This window comes from Perognathus longimembris, chromosome 22, assembly GCF_023159225.1.
Source record: "Perognathus longimembris pacificus isolate PPM17 chromosome 22, ASM2315922v1, whole genome shotgun sequence".
Classification (NCBI taxonomy): domain Eukaryota; kingdom Metazoa; phylum Chordata; class Mammalia; order Rodentia; family Heteromyidae; genus Perognathus; species Perognathus longimembris.
The window spans coordinates 23,576,984-23,593,138 of record NC_063182.1 but is presented as its reverse complement, the minus strand read 5'-3'; the positions used below and the strand labels follow the sequence as shown (position 1 = coordinate 23,593,138).

Here is a 16,155-nt window from a genome sequence, read left to right as displayed (position 1 = left end):
GAAAAGGCCATAAGACTTTAGTCTCCAGTAAGCTACTCAGCAAAAGCCAGAAGTTATACTGTGGTTCAAGTGGTAGAGCACTAGCCTTCAGCAAAAGAAGCTCAGGGGTAAGGTACACAGGTCCTGAATTAAATAAAAATAAATAAATAGCAGGCACACATCATGATTACTAGTCGTGACAACATATCTTACCTTATTTGTTACTGAATTGCTCACTCTGTTCCTGTTATCACTTCACACACATTGTCTTCCATTTTATTAAAATAGATGATGGAGGGGCTGGGGATATAGCCTAGTAGCAAGAGTGCCTGCCTCGGATACACGAGGCCCTAGGTTCGATTCCCCAGCACCACATATACGGAAACGGCCAGAAGCCGCGCTGTGGCTCAAGTGGCGGAGTGCTAGCCTTGAGCGGGAAGAAGCCAGGGACAGTGCTCAGGCCCTGAGTCCAAGGCCCAGGACTGGCCAAAAAAAAAAAAAAAAAAAATAGATGATGGAAAGAGAGATTTAACCAACAAAAATAGAATTGAGCAAAGGAATGAAAGCTAAAATGGAATTTGAATGTCTTTATGAGAAAGGATACTTTTGCCCATGCATAGGGAAGATATCCTTAAACCATATTTTAAATTATATGACAAGAAGAAATCACTGGTCAAACTACTTTAAGTTTGTACAAGAAATAAATAAAGCACTGTAATTCTCAGTCTTAACAATGTTTTAAATTACAATGTCCTAAACAAATTATGTCCCTGTTGTTTTCACTTGTCTATTCGTTTTTAGCTGAAATGAAGACAATTTTAACATACTAAACAAATTTTAAATATCACAGAACAATAATTAATTTTTCCTATTTGATTATTATAATCACTGCATAATTTCAGCCTATGTGGTTATTCTTATACGTTTATATATACTAATTTTATAAACAAAAATTTATAAATATATTTTACACTTTATTAAGATATTTAAAATATATTTCATAAATATATTCCATGTTTTATTATTAGCAATTATTTTGTCCAGCAAGCTTTTTGAAAATTGTTTACTGCTTTTCAGAATCTGAGAACTCAGAAACTTTCTGTCATTTCTCTCTTGTTCACTATAGTTTAAGGTTATCCTCTGTTCCAATTCTAGTCATGTCTTGTCATAGGATTTTTCTTCAAGCCTTCTGATAAATCTTCTACAGAAGTACAATATTTAAACTCTTTTTTACTGTTCTTCAGTATTCTGCCCTATTTCTTCCTTTTCCTCAGTCTTCCACTTAAATTCCATTCTATACCCTTTCTCTTTTATTCTTCTTCCTGCTAATATGCTTTTCTAACACTCTCCTCAGCACCCAAAAGCCTATCTGCTCTTTAATGCATTGCCTTCCCTTCAAAAATGATACCTTCCCCAGCATGCATTTTTGTGAGAAACTTTAAATTCATTGCTTTCTGCTTTATATATCATCTAAACTTCTATCAGTCAAGGAACTTTGTATTCCTTGAATTGAAATTATTACAGAAAATTTCACATAAGTAAAATACAAAACTCTCGCAAGAAGTTGACCAATTCACACTCACCAGGATTCCTTGATTGTCAACAAGATAAAAACACTGTGTATTTCTTATTCCCTGTACTTTTCTACACCTTAAGCCAGTTGAATGATCAAAACAGTAAAGGTGATATTAAATAGTGAAAATATAAATCTTGCTTTTAGTTTTCTAGTCTCAGTTGGCTTGATACCATTGTTTTCTGAGAAGACAAGACTTTCATCAGGCTGACATCTTTCATACACACACAAAATGAGGAAAAAGGCTGCTAGAAACTCAAGCAGTGAACTGTAGCCAAGTGGTTTGATTTGAGCAAAAAAAGTCTGGCCCACAAGAGAGGCCGACAACTGGATTTGTTTTCTTTAAAATTCTGGAATCAGAGTGAAGTGACTGGATATACTGACTAAAAAGATTTTGTTTGGTAAGTTTGGGTGGGGTGTTTGTTTGTTTGAGACAGGAGTTTCTGTATAGCAAGCTAGCATCCCGCTCACTATCCTCCTGCCTCAGCCTCCTAAATTCTGGGGTTAAAGAAAAGAACCACTATAATGAAGAATTATCATGTTTACAGTACTAAAGGAAAGTGGTTTTTTTTAATTTACAAGTTTAGGAACAATATTACTTACAATTTTTGGTCTAGTGTTACATCTTGAATTCCTATGATCATTACTGCTTTTGTTGTTAACTAAAATAAGAATTCATTTTTTAAAAAGGGAAGGAGACCGTGAATGACTGTTTGACTTTCATAGAGTCTTAAAAAGATTAATAGAATTAATAGTACAAAATTCAATAAATTTGAAATCTTTTTTTGAGAAAAAAAAATTCATGGCTTCTAAAAGTTACCTGCTGTGAAATCCTACTTGTCATTCACTTCTCATTCACTCTGAACTCATATGACATACTGAACTATTGTTTATGAAAGCTGATGTATTTTTCTATGCAATGATAATGGAAATGCTCTAAGTTTGTACAAGAAATAAATAAATCACCTTAATTCTCAGTCCTCATAATGTTTTAAATTACAGTGTCCTAAACAAATTATATCACTATTTTTTCATTTGTCTATTCATTTTTAGCTGAAATGAAGACAATTTTAACATACTAAACAAATTTTAAATGTCACAGACAATAATTAATTTTTCCTATTTGATTTTTATCATCAATTGTGTATGTACTGCCCTAAAGTAGAATCACAATGAAAACTTGAATGTAGAAGACAGTTACTATACTCAGGCAAAATCAACACCAGAGCATCCTTAAAGCTCTTCTTCTGTAACAAGGGAAAACTTAGCTAAAAGTTTGTTTAGATCAAGTTTGGCATAATAAGAACCTTCAACCTTTATACCTGACATGTGACTGTACCTAACTTACCACAGTGCCTTTCAACTCAACCCTGTTCATTCCAACTGTTCTTCCTGCTTCATATAGACAGCTCAAACTCATTACGACTTCTGGTGAGGATTGTAGGGGTTTTCTGCTTAATAGCTCTTACACATTTATTAGCATTAAATAGCTATACAAAGGAGTTTCACTTTGATATGTCCATATATGTATATGTTCTATCATTGTCCCTCATCTCCTCTTCCTCCTTCCCAAAGCAATCTCAACAATCTTCATTGTCCTATTTTCCCATATGTATTAAGTAATTTGATTTTACCCGCTATCCCCTCTCCATCCACCCTCCCTTTCCCAGACAGGACCTATTTTCTGTTCTTATACTTCATTTTTGTTTTTTTAGTGTATGTCAATTTTCCAAAGAAGTTTCTCTGAGATTTCAGACATGCATATAAAGTATAGCACAGGAAGCTCATATCTCATGAATTTCTCAAATGAACAATTTGAAGTGGAGTGCTTTGATCTATGACCTGTGAATCTCTGTATTGTGTCTTTCTAGGTAGTTATTTCATATTTTTATCATGAGTACTTATTTCTAAGCAATAGTTGCATTGCAGCATTCTTTAATAATATAAAGACAACAAAAAGTCTTATCTTTTTGAACGAGAATCAAGGCAATTCTAGGATAGCAACATTACTACATCCCAGGCTTTTCTACATATTTCATAGAGGTAAAAGCGCCTTGTGTGATGTTATTCACAAATAACTGAGCTTTCACCCAACTTACCCTTTGTCAATCCCTCTACAGAGCAGTGCTACTGTTGTCAGGAATGGAAATTGTCTCAAAGAGTGCTAAATAAGCCCACTTAGTTACTATATTGATTTCATTAGCTTTTTCTATGTTGTAACAGCTTACATGTCTTATTTTATGTAATTTATTAGTTTTCTTAACTGCATAATTTATCCTTGTTGTTCCATTTTCCCCTACACATTTAGTACTTAAAATCCTACAAAAAGAATTGACAAGTTTGATCATTTGGGTGTATTTTGAGGTAGTTGTCAGTGAAGAACTCGCTATAATGTGTGGTGTTAATTCTCTCACTGTGACAAGGGAGGCATCTTCCCTTATAATACTTAGCTGCCAGAGTTTTCCTGGATTCCTGACTTTACTTTCAGATGCAAAAGACTTTCTGGTGATAAATGTCTGAATCTTGTCTGTTGCCTTTGGCTTTTGTCTTGCTCCATGACTGACTGGGTTATTGGGGCCCTGTGTTGCTATGATGTCTGCTGTCCTGATGCCCAGTCAGAACTAACTTACTCAGACACCTGGCAGAGGAAAATAATGGTCAGGATCATCTGGTCTACCTTGCTTTTTGTGTTTGGCTCATGCATTATTCTCAGATCTTCTGGTTTGCTCTGTTGATTTAATTACTGTTTTTGTTTGTTTTTTGTTTTTCTTTTTTTGTTGTTTTGTGTGTGTGTGTGTGTGTGTGTGTGTGTGCGCATGTGTGCTAGTCCTGGGGCTTGAACTCAGAGCCTGGATGCTGTCCCTGAGCTTTTGTGCTCATGACTGGTATACAACCACTTGAGCTACAGCTCCACTTTTGACTTTTCGCTGGTTATTGGAAATTGGGGTCTCAATGGAATTACCTGCCCAGGCTGGCTTTGAACTGCAACCCTCAGATCTCAGCCTCCTGGTGAGTTAGAATTACAGATTTGAGCCAACAACACACAGCTTTCAATTACATTTTTTCAAGGTTACTTTATTTGAGGATTTCTCATATACACTTGAACAAAGCATTATCTTTCTGTATCAAAAGTAAGCAGCTTTGGGAGAGCTGAGTTTGGAAAATATGTATCCAAAATTACCTTCCTGGCCAATGAAATAACAGACAAATAGCAATAACTAACATTAACTTAAAACATCACATCCAGAGCCAGGCACCAGTGGCTCACACCTGTGATCCCAGTTGTTCAAGAGACTGAGATCTGAGGAATGCAGTTCAAAGCCAGTTTGGGCAGGAAAGTCTGTGAAAGTCTCTTACCTCCAATTAACCACCAAAATGCCACAAGTGGAGTTGTGCCTTAAGTGATAGAGTGGTAGCCTTGAGTAAAAAAGCTCCTAAAGGACAGTGCCCAGGCCCTGAGTTCAAGCCCCAGTATTAGTAAATACACACACACACACTCATGCATACAATAAATCAATACATACATATAAATAAATATTATATCTATATGCTTTTGGTTGGGCTTAACTCTACTCAGAAAACTGTATGTACATAGCCATGGATTAACACATTGCTCTGCACATTATATAAGTGGTATCTGTAATGTTTAAGACAGAAATTTGTATAAATGGAGAAGGCAATTAGTTGAGAAGCAAGAGAGACCATGGTAACCCAAAGTATATAGACTGGATTTCCCCAAAACATTACTAAAAGGTATCACTATGATACTTTGTTTGTATAAAGGCATTTACTTCCAGCATTTCCTGCTTCTTGCCATCAGTGGTTTCTGAAAAGGGACTTTTACCTCCCTAGAACAGGAGATATTTCAAGAGAACCTAATAATTCAAATTCTAGCTAATATTTGCTTTGTTTCTACCTAAAATAACTTCTGAAATCTGCCAATCTTAGAGATCCTAGTAATGGAAATCTCTGAACCACTATTTGGTGAGTATAGCTGTCCTACTCTTCTGACAGATACCCTTCTCTCTCATTTAGATTATAAATTCATGGAGGCCTGGATCATGTGTTTCTTATCCGTACTTATATTCCCTATGGGTAAAACTGACCCAATTCTTACATTGTAATCTAATCACTTCCTAAGAAGTCCCTGTATTTGTTGAAGGTGATGGATTAGCCTTGCAAACACTCTCATCCTAGCAGTGCTATTTGTGCTGGGCATTCCCTTCAGCTTTCTTCCTCTGATCTGTTTCTTTGCCATCTCTAGTATACTTCTGCTCATATCCCTAGCTTGTCCCACTTCCATAGCATATTAAATATACTTTAAGGTAATAGCAAGACTTCCTTTAAGAATATGAGCTTTTCTTTATGGCAGATATATGCCTAAACTAGGTGATATATGCAGTGACAGACAAGACAACCAAAAGAAAAAGCCTTAACTGAGAGCACCCAAGTTAATTGTAAAGCACTGGTTTCATTGTGATTTTTTTAAGCGAATATACATAGAAAAAGTTGGTACCCACAAAATTATTCCTAATTGAAATCCTTTATATTATAAGGTTGTTATAGACATTATACAATCTAAGTCAAGACTAATAGCAAGTCTTTGACCATTAATGCTTCAGAGACTCATTTATTCAACATTCAGTAACTATTTCTTGACTTTGTTCTACTTAACAGATACAGTTTAGATGCTGAGAACTTAACACTGAACTCGAGACAAAAATTCTGTCTTTAACCCACACAAAGAGAAGTTTCAGTGAAGACACATACTACATACACATCAAATCTCAGGGCTGGGGTAACAGCAGTTAATTTCCAGATTGTTCCTCCTCCTCCAAGGCCATTTCTACAACCTTGTTGCCTGTAGTGTTGAGTTTTATTTAGTATTAAGTTACTGCCTTCATCTAGGAAAAGCTCATCCAGGAAGAAGCACATAGGACCTTGTTCTATATAAGAGAAGAGATGAGAGCCACTGGGGGAGGTCATGTCTCAATGTTAAGCCTGAATTGAATGAGTTTTACTCTCAGAGTCATAAAGATTATCATTCACTCAGCAAACATGTATTAAACACTGTGTCAGTCCGGGCTCTATTATGTTCTGGGCTTTATCATTCCTATACCCTTCTTGAAAAAATAGACATACAATAATTACTGGTGTTTATCAACACTAACATTATTACTAATAAAGTTATAGTAAAAACTTAAGGTAGCTAGGCACCAATGGCTTACACATGTAATCTTAGCTACTCAGGAAGCTGAGATCTGAGAATCATGGTTCAAAGCCAACCTGGGCAGGAAAAAGTCCATGAGACTCTTACCTCTAAGTAACCACCAGAAACCCAGAAGCAGAATTGTGCCTAAAAGTGGTAGAGCACCACCCTTGAGCACAGGAGCTCAGAGACAGTGCACAGACACTGAGATCAAGCCCCATGACTGCTCCAAATAAAAACAACTTAAGATATGGCAGACATGGTATTGAACTAGACAAATCCCTGCCCTCTAGACAATAAGATAGACAAACATTTTAGGTAGCGATGCACATCATACCAAAAATAAAGTAGATTAAGAATGAGAAACAAGGGATGCAGTTTAAATAGGGTGTTCTCTAAGGAGAGTGATTTGAAAGAATGAGGCCAAAAACAGGGAAGCCATTTCAGGCTGACAGAATGTCATGGACAAAGGCATAATGGGAGAAAAGTATGACATGTTCTTGGGGGCACGAGGTAAGAGGTACGGATGGCGTGTGGTTGATGAGGATGGCAGGGAGAAGCACAATGCTGACTATACTACTCTCACAAATGTGAATGCCCACATTATCAACTATTAGCTAGTAAGAAGAAAATGACATTGATTTGTTGTTGTTGTTGTTGTTGGGTTGGATTGCCTTTGGTCAAGATTTGGTCTGGTTTCTGGAAAGTTATCTCTATGGGTATGCAAAATGAACTAATTCCGAGGAGCAGCTATGTGACATAAATGAAGTAGAATGAATGGAGATGGCAGAATTAGATGTAGATGGTGGAAATGGCAGAATTCAGATGTTTTAGGAGACCCTGTATACAAGACTGTAGATGCTAGATGTTCTGTGAGGTAGGAGGGAGACAGACAGACAGACAGAGACAGAGAACAAAAGTGAAAAAGAAAGACAGAGGAAGAAGGAAGGGAGGGAGGAAGGAAAGCAGGAATGAAGGGGAGGAAGAAAGGAAGGAAGGGAAGGAAAGGAAGTAAGGAAGGAAAGGAAGGAAGGAAGAAAGAAAGAAAAAGAAAGAAAGAAAGAAAGAAAGAAAGAAAGAAAGAAAGAAAGAAAGAAAGAAAGAAAGAAAGAAAGAAAGAAAGAAAGAAAGAAAGAAAAGACGAAAAGACTAGAGTTGAGAAACTGCTCATTAATGACCGCGGCACAGAGTGGGGGTGGGGATAGAATCTGAGACAGCAAACTGATATTAGCTAGAAATTCAACCTGGGGTGCCTCGGTTAGGCATAGGGTGCTTAAGGCGCAGAGGGGGATCCATGTGCACAGAGGACTGGCTGTTGACAGTATTTTGTCTGAAGACAGTGGGGTGGGGACGATAATGAATTAAGGGGGGTTCGCAGCAATGCCCACACCCTACTGGGAGTTGAAAGCCACGGCCATGAGGAGTGAGGCAGCCTCTTCCCTCTGAGGACCCTGGTTGTCACGGTGCGGGTGGGCAGGATTTACCTCCACCACCCCCCTCCCGCCGCACTAACACCCTGGACCGGCCCCTCGGGCTTGCAAGGCCCTGTCGTCCGCTGGGGGCGGGGCTCGAGGGCGAGGCTGGCGGCTGTTCGGAAGCCTCCTCGAGGGCCATCAGTTCGTACCAGACTCTTGCTGGGGGGTCGTCCTACCCCATGGCCGGACCCAGGCCCTCAAACGTCTATCCCCTTCCAGGCAGTGGCGGGGGTATCCCTGGAGGGGCACTGCCTCTGCGGGGTGACACTCCAGCCTGGCTGAGCGCCCAGGCTGCCCCTGGCAGGCTGCTGCTGCGGCCAGGGCCGGGCTCTGGCATCTGCCGAGGCTCCGAGGTGTGGGGCATGCCCCTTGGCCCCCCACCTTACGAGTTCCTGAGCGAGATCGCACCCTGCGGGGCTGCTGAGGCTGGGGCATGGTTCCGAAGCCCCCCCGAGGGCACCTGCCTGGGACCCTACATCGCCCTGCGGTGCATCCCGAAGTTGGCCGTGCCGGAGGACGTCTCGGCCATAGAGAAGGAGATGGAGCAGCTGGCCAAAGAGCTGAGGCAGAAGAGGCTGACCCTGGGGTACTCGCAGGCCGACGTGGGGTTCGCTGTGGGAGCCATGTTTGGGAAGGTCCTCAGCCAGACCACCATATGCCGCTTCGAGGCCCAGCAGCTCAGCCTGGCCAACATGTGGAAGCTGCGCCCGCTGCTGAAAATGTGGCTGCAGGAAGTGGATGAGAAGAACCTTCTGGGCTTATGCAAAATGGATATGATTCTGCAGCAGGGGCGGAAGCGGAGACGAGCCAGCCGGGAGAGACGGATCGGAATCAACCTGGAGAAACTCTTCCTGCAGTGCCCCAAGCCCACACCCCAGCAGATCAGCCGCATTGCGGGCCACCTCCGACTGCAGAAGGACCTGGTCCAAGTTTGGTTCTACAACCGGAGCCAGATGGGCGGTTGGCCAACCACTGAAGTCTCCCTGCTGGAGAACGTGGGGGCAGCCAGGCCTCCTTTCCCGGGACCACCAGTGTGCTTTCCCCTGGCCCCCGGGTTCCATTTTGATTTCCACCATTATGGGGGCTCCTGCCTTACACCTCTCTACTCCTCTTCTCACTTTCCTGCTGGAGGAGCCTTTCTCTCTGCCCCAGCCGCCACGCTGGGCCTCCCCAGGCTTTCAAGCTGAGGGGGCTGCCCCGAGATGCGAGTAGCTGGGGGTTCAGAGAAAGGGGGAAGGGAAAATCACTGGGGTTCATTTCAGCGTTTTGCGACTCCATTCGCTGTCTAAAGTTAAGCATGGGTGGGGAGGGGGGAAGGGGGGTTGGAAACCTACCAAAAAAACTTGAGGGAGACGTTCCATTTTGTTGCTTTTGTTGTTATTGTTGTTTTCTGTTTTTCTCTAGCATTTACATTAAGGTTTATTAAAGTAGATACAGTTTTGATGTCTCGTGTTTTTTAATGCAATGCAAATGTGTCTGTTGGGGTTGGGAATATGGCCTAGTGGCAAGAGTGCTTGCTTCGTATACATGAAGCCCTGGGTTCGATTCCTCAGCACCACATATATAGAAAATGCCCAGAAGTGGCGCTGTGGCTCAAGAGGTAGAGTGCTAGCCTTGAGCAAAAAGAAGCCAGGGACAGTTCTCAGGCTCCAAGTCCAAGCCCCAGGACTGGCAAAAAAATAAATAAAATGTGTTTTAGCAAGCTGCTAGTGGCTCGTGCCTGTAATCCTAGCTGCTAAGGATGCTGAGATCTGAGAGTCTCAGTTCAGTTCAAAGCCAGCCCAGGCAAGAAAGTGTGTGAGACTATTATCTCTTAATTAACTACCAGAAAACCTGAAGAAGAGCTGTGGCTCAAGTGGTAGAACATTAGCTTTGAACAAAAAAATCTCAGGCACATCACCCAAGCCCTGAGTTCAAGCCCTATGACTGACCAAAAAAAAGTGTCAGTTGTTACTGTGGTCATTAGAAAACACTTATAGACTGTTTTTTCTTACAAACACAATATTGACTGAAAAATGAAAGCCATGGAAAACTAGTATACCGCTTTTTTTGTTAGCAGAATTTTGTACAAACACAAACTCTTAGATAATTTAATCCTTAGAGGAGGCTTGAGATATGGGATGGGTATGCAGAGGCTTTTTCCTGTCAGTGTCTGAAGGGAGAGCATGGGAGATACTCATAGGTTATAAACATTGAGTCAATTGCTTATTGTTAGACCGGAGGTGATTCATCACTTACTAAGGTCTCTCCCACCAAAAGTCACCAACACCAACCCCATAGCTTTCTTTCCTAGACTGCCCATCTGGATGGCCTGTGGAGGGTGTTGCTTCTGCAGTCAGAAGCCACAATGAACCACTGATTGTGCTATCAGCACCCATAAGAGACTTGGGCTGCTCTTGGAGTTCTACAGCCTCTGCAGATGTGTAGAAATGGAGTGGGCTTGCAATGTCAGGGATAGTTGCACAGCTCTTTGTCAGCATCTGTGTGGCTGCACCATCATCATTTGAGAATATTTCTTTACCAAAATTTTCCTTTATGTAAGGAGAAACGTATTCTTAACCTTGAACCCCTATTTACAGTATAATCAAAATAGTATGTTTGTGTATGTGTATATTTCAGAGTAGATTGGTAAACAAAGGGAAAAAAACAGTTGGCTTTTTAATACCTTTTTTTTTTTGCCAGTCCAGGGACTTGAACTCAGGGCCTGAGTGCTGTGTCTGAGGCTCTTTGTGCCCAAGATTAGTGCTGTACTACTTGAGCCACAGTTCAAGATTTTCATAGACTTTCTTGCCCGGGGTTGATTTTGAAACACTATTCTCAGACCTCAGCCTCTTGAGTAGCTAAGATTACAGACATGAGCCACTGGCACCAGACTATTTTTGAAAATTTAAATGTACCTATTGGTATTGTGAGCAATTTATTTACTTTTGTGCGTGTATTCAGGTACTAGGGCTTGAACTCAGGGCCTGGGTGCTGTCCCTGAGCTTTTCTGTTAAATACTCACTCTGCCACTTAAGCCACAGTTCCACTTTTGATTTTTTAGTAGCTAATTGGAGATAAGATTCTCACATATTTTACTGCGGAGGCCTACTTCCAACTGCTATCTTCAGATCTCAGCCTCCTGATTATCTAGAATTATCAGCAAGAGCCACTGGCACCAAGCTGCCAGTGATTTTTTTTTTTAGAATTTTTTTCTGTATGAGTTTTAAAAAAAATCCAAGGAATATTTTTAAAGGAAAGCTTTAAGAAATCTGGTTTTCCAAAAGCTATCCTTTCCCCCAGTCTTTTTGTCAGTAAAATAGCAATTTCTTGTTGTAAAGCAATATTGCAAAGAGAAAGTCTAACCTTTTTACTTTTAGTTACACTTCTAGTTTTTTTTAAAGGAACACAGTGCTCGCAGCAGAGGCTTACTAAAATATATGTTAGAAGACATTGCTAAAACTTATTTTAGGATTTTTTAAAAAATCAGATGCCCATTAATGTTAAAGAGCTGTAGTGTAGCTTAGTAAGTGAAGACACCTGCCATATGTCTATTTTCCTGCACAACATGGTAATTTACAATTACAATAAGTGTGTTTATATACCTCTGTTTAGTTAGCCAATATTTAGGATATAATATAATCCAAACCATTTTTGTGTTTCTAAATGTTTATTTTCCAATTTTAGAAAGTGTTTGAAAATATGGGAGTCCTGATTTTTATACTGTATGATCTTCCCTGTGTTTCGCTTTTGAAGAAACCAAATGAATATCAGTGAGAGCATGGAAGGCAGGATCAGTTCCTGTGCCTCTTCTAGAAGCAGGTGCAGTATCCAGGGCAGTAGACAAGAAAACTCAATTTTTTTTCTTATTTTCGAGAGGATGGTGCTGGAATAACTTTAATACATTGAATATTATTGATTGAGCAGTCAAATTCCTAACATACACCTTTTTAATTGAGAGGATTTGTTACATTATTTCTTTTCTAGGACAACCAAAGGACCAGAGGTGTGGTTCCTCAAACAACACATGTAGCTTCACCCAGTTCTGGAGGCTGGATATCTGAGGTCACAATGTAGTGAGGGAAGCATACATTCTACTCTCTTCTCCTACTTGTATATGGTTTTCTTCCCGCCTCTTCGTTCATGTTGTCCTCTTCCTGGTTGTGTCTCTGTCCACATTTCCATATCTAAGGATGCTATCATGCCAGATCAGGGCAGCCCACTCTAATGACTTCATTTTAGCTTTCTTCTAAAGATACTATCTCTAAATAAAACCATACTCTGAGACACTGGAAACTCTAAGATGTCGGCTTATGCATTTTTGTGAAAAAACTGCAGCCTAACTAAAATTTAAGGTAAATATCAATATCATATATCCATTTATCAAATAATAAAATATTCTGTACAACAGGTGCTAAGATGCAATGTTGACAGGCTCAGCCTGACCCTCAAGGAACTTAATCTGATGAGACATGTAGACATTAAATAAATGAACATGTGGTGACAACTTGTAAGTTGCAAGCATAAGGTACGGTAGTTGGGGTGGGTTTTTTTTATGTATTTCTATTCATGGTCTTATTATGTAAGTATTGCCTCTGACAACATCAACTGATGTTTAGAAATTCTCAACCTGAGACACTACGAAGTATGTGTGGTTCTCTAGCCAAGCCTTAGGTGAAAGAGAGGCACATGTTTGTGGATCCCACTCCCTACTATCTCTGTCACTTTGAATGAATTACTTCTTTTAGACTTAATTTCTCTTGAAATTCAATTCTATTCCACTCCATGAGAATTGATACAAGTGTAAACTTAGATGATACAGAAAGAAATCCTAAGAACTTCTCATTTACATAGGAAGTAATAACTTTTTCCATCCTGCTGCTACTATTCCCTTTCTCTGCTTATTTATAAATTCATCGATCACCTTTTTGTTTCCCTGGGAACTCATTTGGAAACTGCTTAGCAATGTGTAGCCAAAGTGAATAAATCAAAGAACAGAAAAATAGTAGAATTTTTAGTCTCAATTGCCAGAAAACTTAATATCTGATATTGGGAAGTGATACTCAGTGTTGGACAAAGTCATATCAAATATGAACTAAAGGAATACTCATTGGCTTGGCCTTATTGAAAGATGATAGAGCTTTGTGCAGGTGGGACCTAGGAAGAAGTCTTCTGGTGATTGAAGGCATGTCATGGAAGGAATACAGAGGGCCACATCCCTTCCTTTTCCTCTGTTTGCCTGCTGGCCATGAAGAGCAACTTTGCTTTACCTTGTACTCCATCATGATATGCTACTTCACCAAAGCCCCAAAGCAATAGGGTCACCTGACCAGCAACTTCTAAATTATGTGCCAAAATAAACTTTTGTTTACAGAAATGGAAAGCTGGTTAGCACAAACATCCATCCTACCCTGTTTTTCTAAAGCCTGCTATATCAGCTTGCAAGGGCTAGCAATGAAAGAACCAACCAGGTAGTTTAAAAAACAAAAAAGTATCGTTGCATTGTTTTAAGAGACTGAAAGTTGGTTCTTCATGAAAGCTGTGAGGGCAAAGGGCATGTTCTCCTTGGCTTACAGACAGCCATCTTCTTTCTGTGCACCTTTTCATCATTTTCTCTCTATGTGCCTGAGTCCATACATCTCCCTTTCGGAAATACCAGCCTGTTCGTATCCCTAGTGCCTGGCCTACCCTGATGTCTTCCTTTTACTTTTTAAAAAAATTTTTATTGTCATAGTGATGTACAGAGGGGTTACAGTTTCATCCGTAAGGCAGTGAGTACATTTCTTATCCAAGTTGTTACCTCCTCCCTCATTTTTCTCCCACCTTTCCCCCTCCCTATTTCCCTATTCCCCCCACTCCCGAGTTATACAGTTGGTTTATAGCATATAGTTTTGTAAGTATTGCTGTTGCCTCAGTTCATCTTTTTATCCTTTATCTCTTCATTTTGATAATCCCCTTCCCACTCTAGTTCCAATAAACGTAAATACAATACCCAGGGTACCAAGATCAGTAGCAGTGACATCAGTGGTAAAGAAAGAAAGACAAAAGAACATGGTATAATTTCACATGGTAGGTTGAAAATAACAACGACAATAATAAAACCCTGATTTTCATAACTTGGAGTTCATTTACTTAGCATCATCTTATGTGTTCATAAGGGCATAACTATTGAGCTATTGTGACCTTCTGCTAGGATTATCCTAGACATATGCTAATTATTCCCAATGAAGGAAACCATAGAGTTTATGTTTCTTTGGGTCTGGCTCACTTCACTTAATATGATTTTTTCCAAATCCTTCCATTTCCTTATGAATGAGGCAATATCATTCTTTCTGATAGAGGCATAGAATTCCATTGTGTATATGTAACACATTTTCTTGATCCACTTTTACTTTTTTCTTAATCTACATAAAGACCCTATCTTCAAATAAAATAACATTATAAGGTACTAATAGTTTGCATTTAAACCTAAATTTTTCAGCCACAATTTAACTGTATTGCCCCTGATACAAAATATGTGTGTGTGTGTGTGTGTGTGTGTGTGTGTGTATTGGAAATAGTTATAGGAAGTCAAGGAGACTTGTTTATTTATTTTTTCTACCCAACAGTTTAAATAAGAGAAAGTGTGATGGAAAGGAAAAAGTACCCAAATCTGCAGTCTTTCCCTCACTCATATAGATAATGTTACCACTCCAAAGGTAGTGTGTGTTGCTAGTGATTAAACTAAGGGCCTGGCATGCTAAATGTGTACTTGCACTCTGCCACTAAACTACATCTCAATCCCTTCTCAGGAATTTTTTTTTTTTTTTTTTTTTTTTTTTTTGCCAGTCCTGGGACCTGGGCTCAGAGCCTGAGCACTGTCCCTGGCTTCTTTTTGCTCAAGGCTAACACTCTGCCACTTGAGCCACAGTGCCCCTTCTGGCCATTTTTTGTATATGTGGTGCTGGGGAATTGAACCCAGGGCCTCATGTATACAAGGCAAGCACTCTTGCCACTAGGCCATATCCCCAGCCCTCTCAGGAAATTTTTTAAAAACCTCTTTCCCTTCCCCTCACTTTCTCCCTATCTCTCTGTTTTTCTCTCCCCCTCCCTCCCCCCTCTTCAATCTTCTACCTATAGCTGAAGAATTATAGTACCTGCTTATTTGCACCCATTTCTGAAACAAGAAATTGAACTCAGGGATAAGTTGAGAAGCATTACATTTCTGAAGGAAATCTGGGGTATTTTTATAGCACTATAATTCCTAAGTTTTCTGAAAAAAAAATTGCTATGTGTATCTACTAGGAAAGCTCTCCCCCTTTTTGGTAAGTTTTGTCAGCCACTAATTTCATCAGACTAATGTAACAGGACAATCAAGTGACTTGTCATTAATTCATTCTGATTGCATCATATTTTAGAAAAGCAAAGCTAAACTAGCAGAGAGCAAGTGTTTAGGTGATTATTTTCGTAAATACTTTTAGGAATATTGCTAAGTCTAAGTTGACAGCAAGTAAGTTTTTTTAAAAATATGTTAACTTTAAATTATTCGTTCTATAACAATCAGCCATTAAATGCACGTACACATAAATGCTCACCACATTTCAAGTGTCTTTATGTTATCTTTATGATATTGGCATACTTGCTAAATATGTATTACCTTTGTGATTTAAACTAAAGAGAAGATGTGGGGAAAAATTCCTACCATACATGGATTTATTGTGTTGTTTTTTACTTTGCTAAAAAGCAACCATGCTAACACCATGGGTAGATAAGAATGTTTGCAACTTCTGTGGCATGTCATTAAAGCAGATAATCTAGTACCATAAATTTTTGTCTTCTGAGCCAAGAAATTTTAAATAAAATACTAACAAAAATGTAATGCTTTTCAATGAGAAGTGAAAGAATCTTTATTCTTTTTATTTGAGGTTCCAGAAGTGGCATATTCCATAAACTATTGTATC

At 39.5% G+C, this 16,155-nt stretch overlaps 1 protein-coding gene across 6 annotated transcripts in view; it reads left to right on the top strand.

The window, feature by feature from the left end:
- Nucleotides 1-16,155, top strand: part of Fam172a (family with sequence similarity 172 member A) — a 365,442-nt gene that overhangs the window by 246,481 nt on the left and 102,806 nt on the right. For 3 of the 6 annotated variants that reach the window (XM_048331053.1, XM_048331057.1, XM_048331050.1), the window contains one exon: nt 9,022-9,347. The exons of the other annotated variants lie outside the window; for them this stretch is intronic. In XM_048331053.1, coding sequence (XP_048187010.1) covers nt 9,022-9,212 — 191 coding nt within the window. In that variant the 3' untranslated portion in view covers nt 9,213-9,347. Of the gene's footprint in view, nt 1-9,021; nt 9,348-16,155 lie in introns of those variants that run through there. 6 annotated transcript variants of the gene reach the window in all.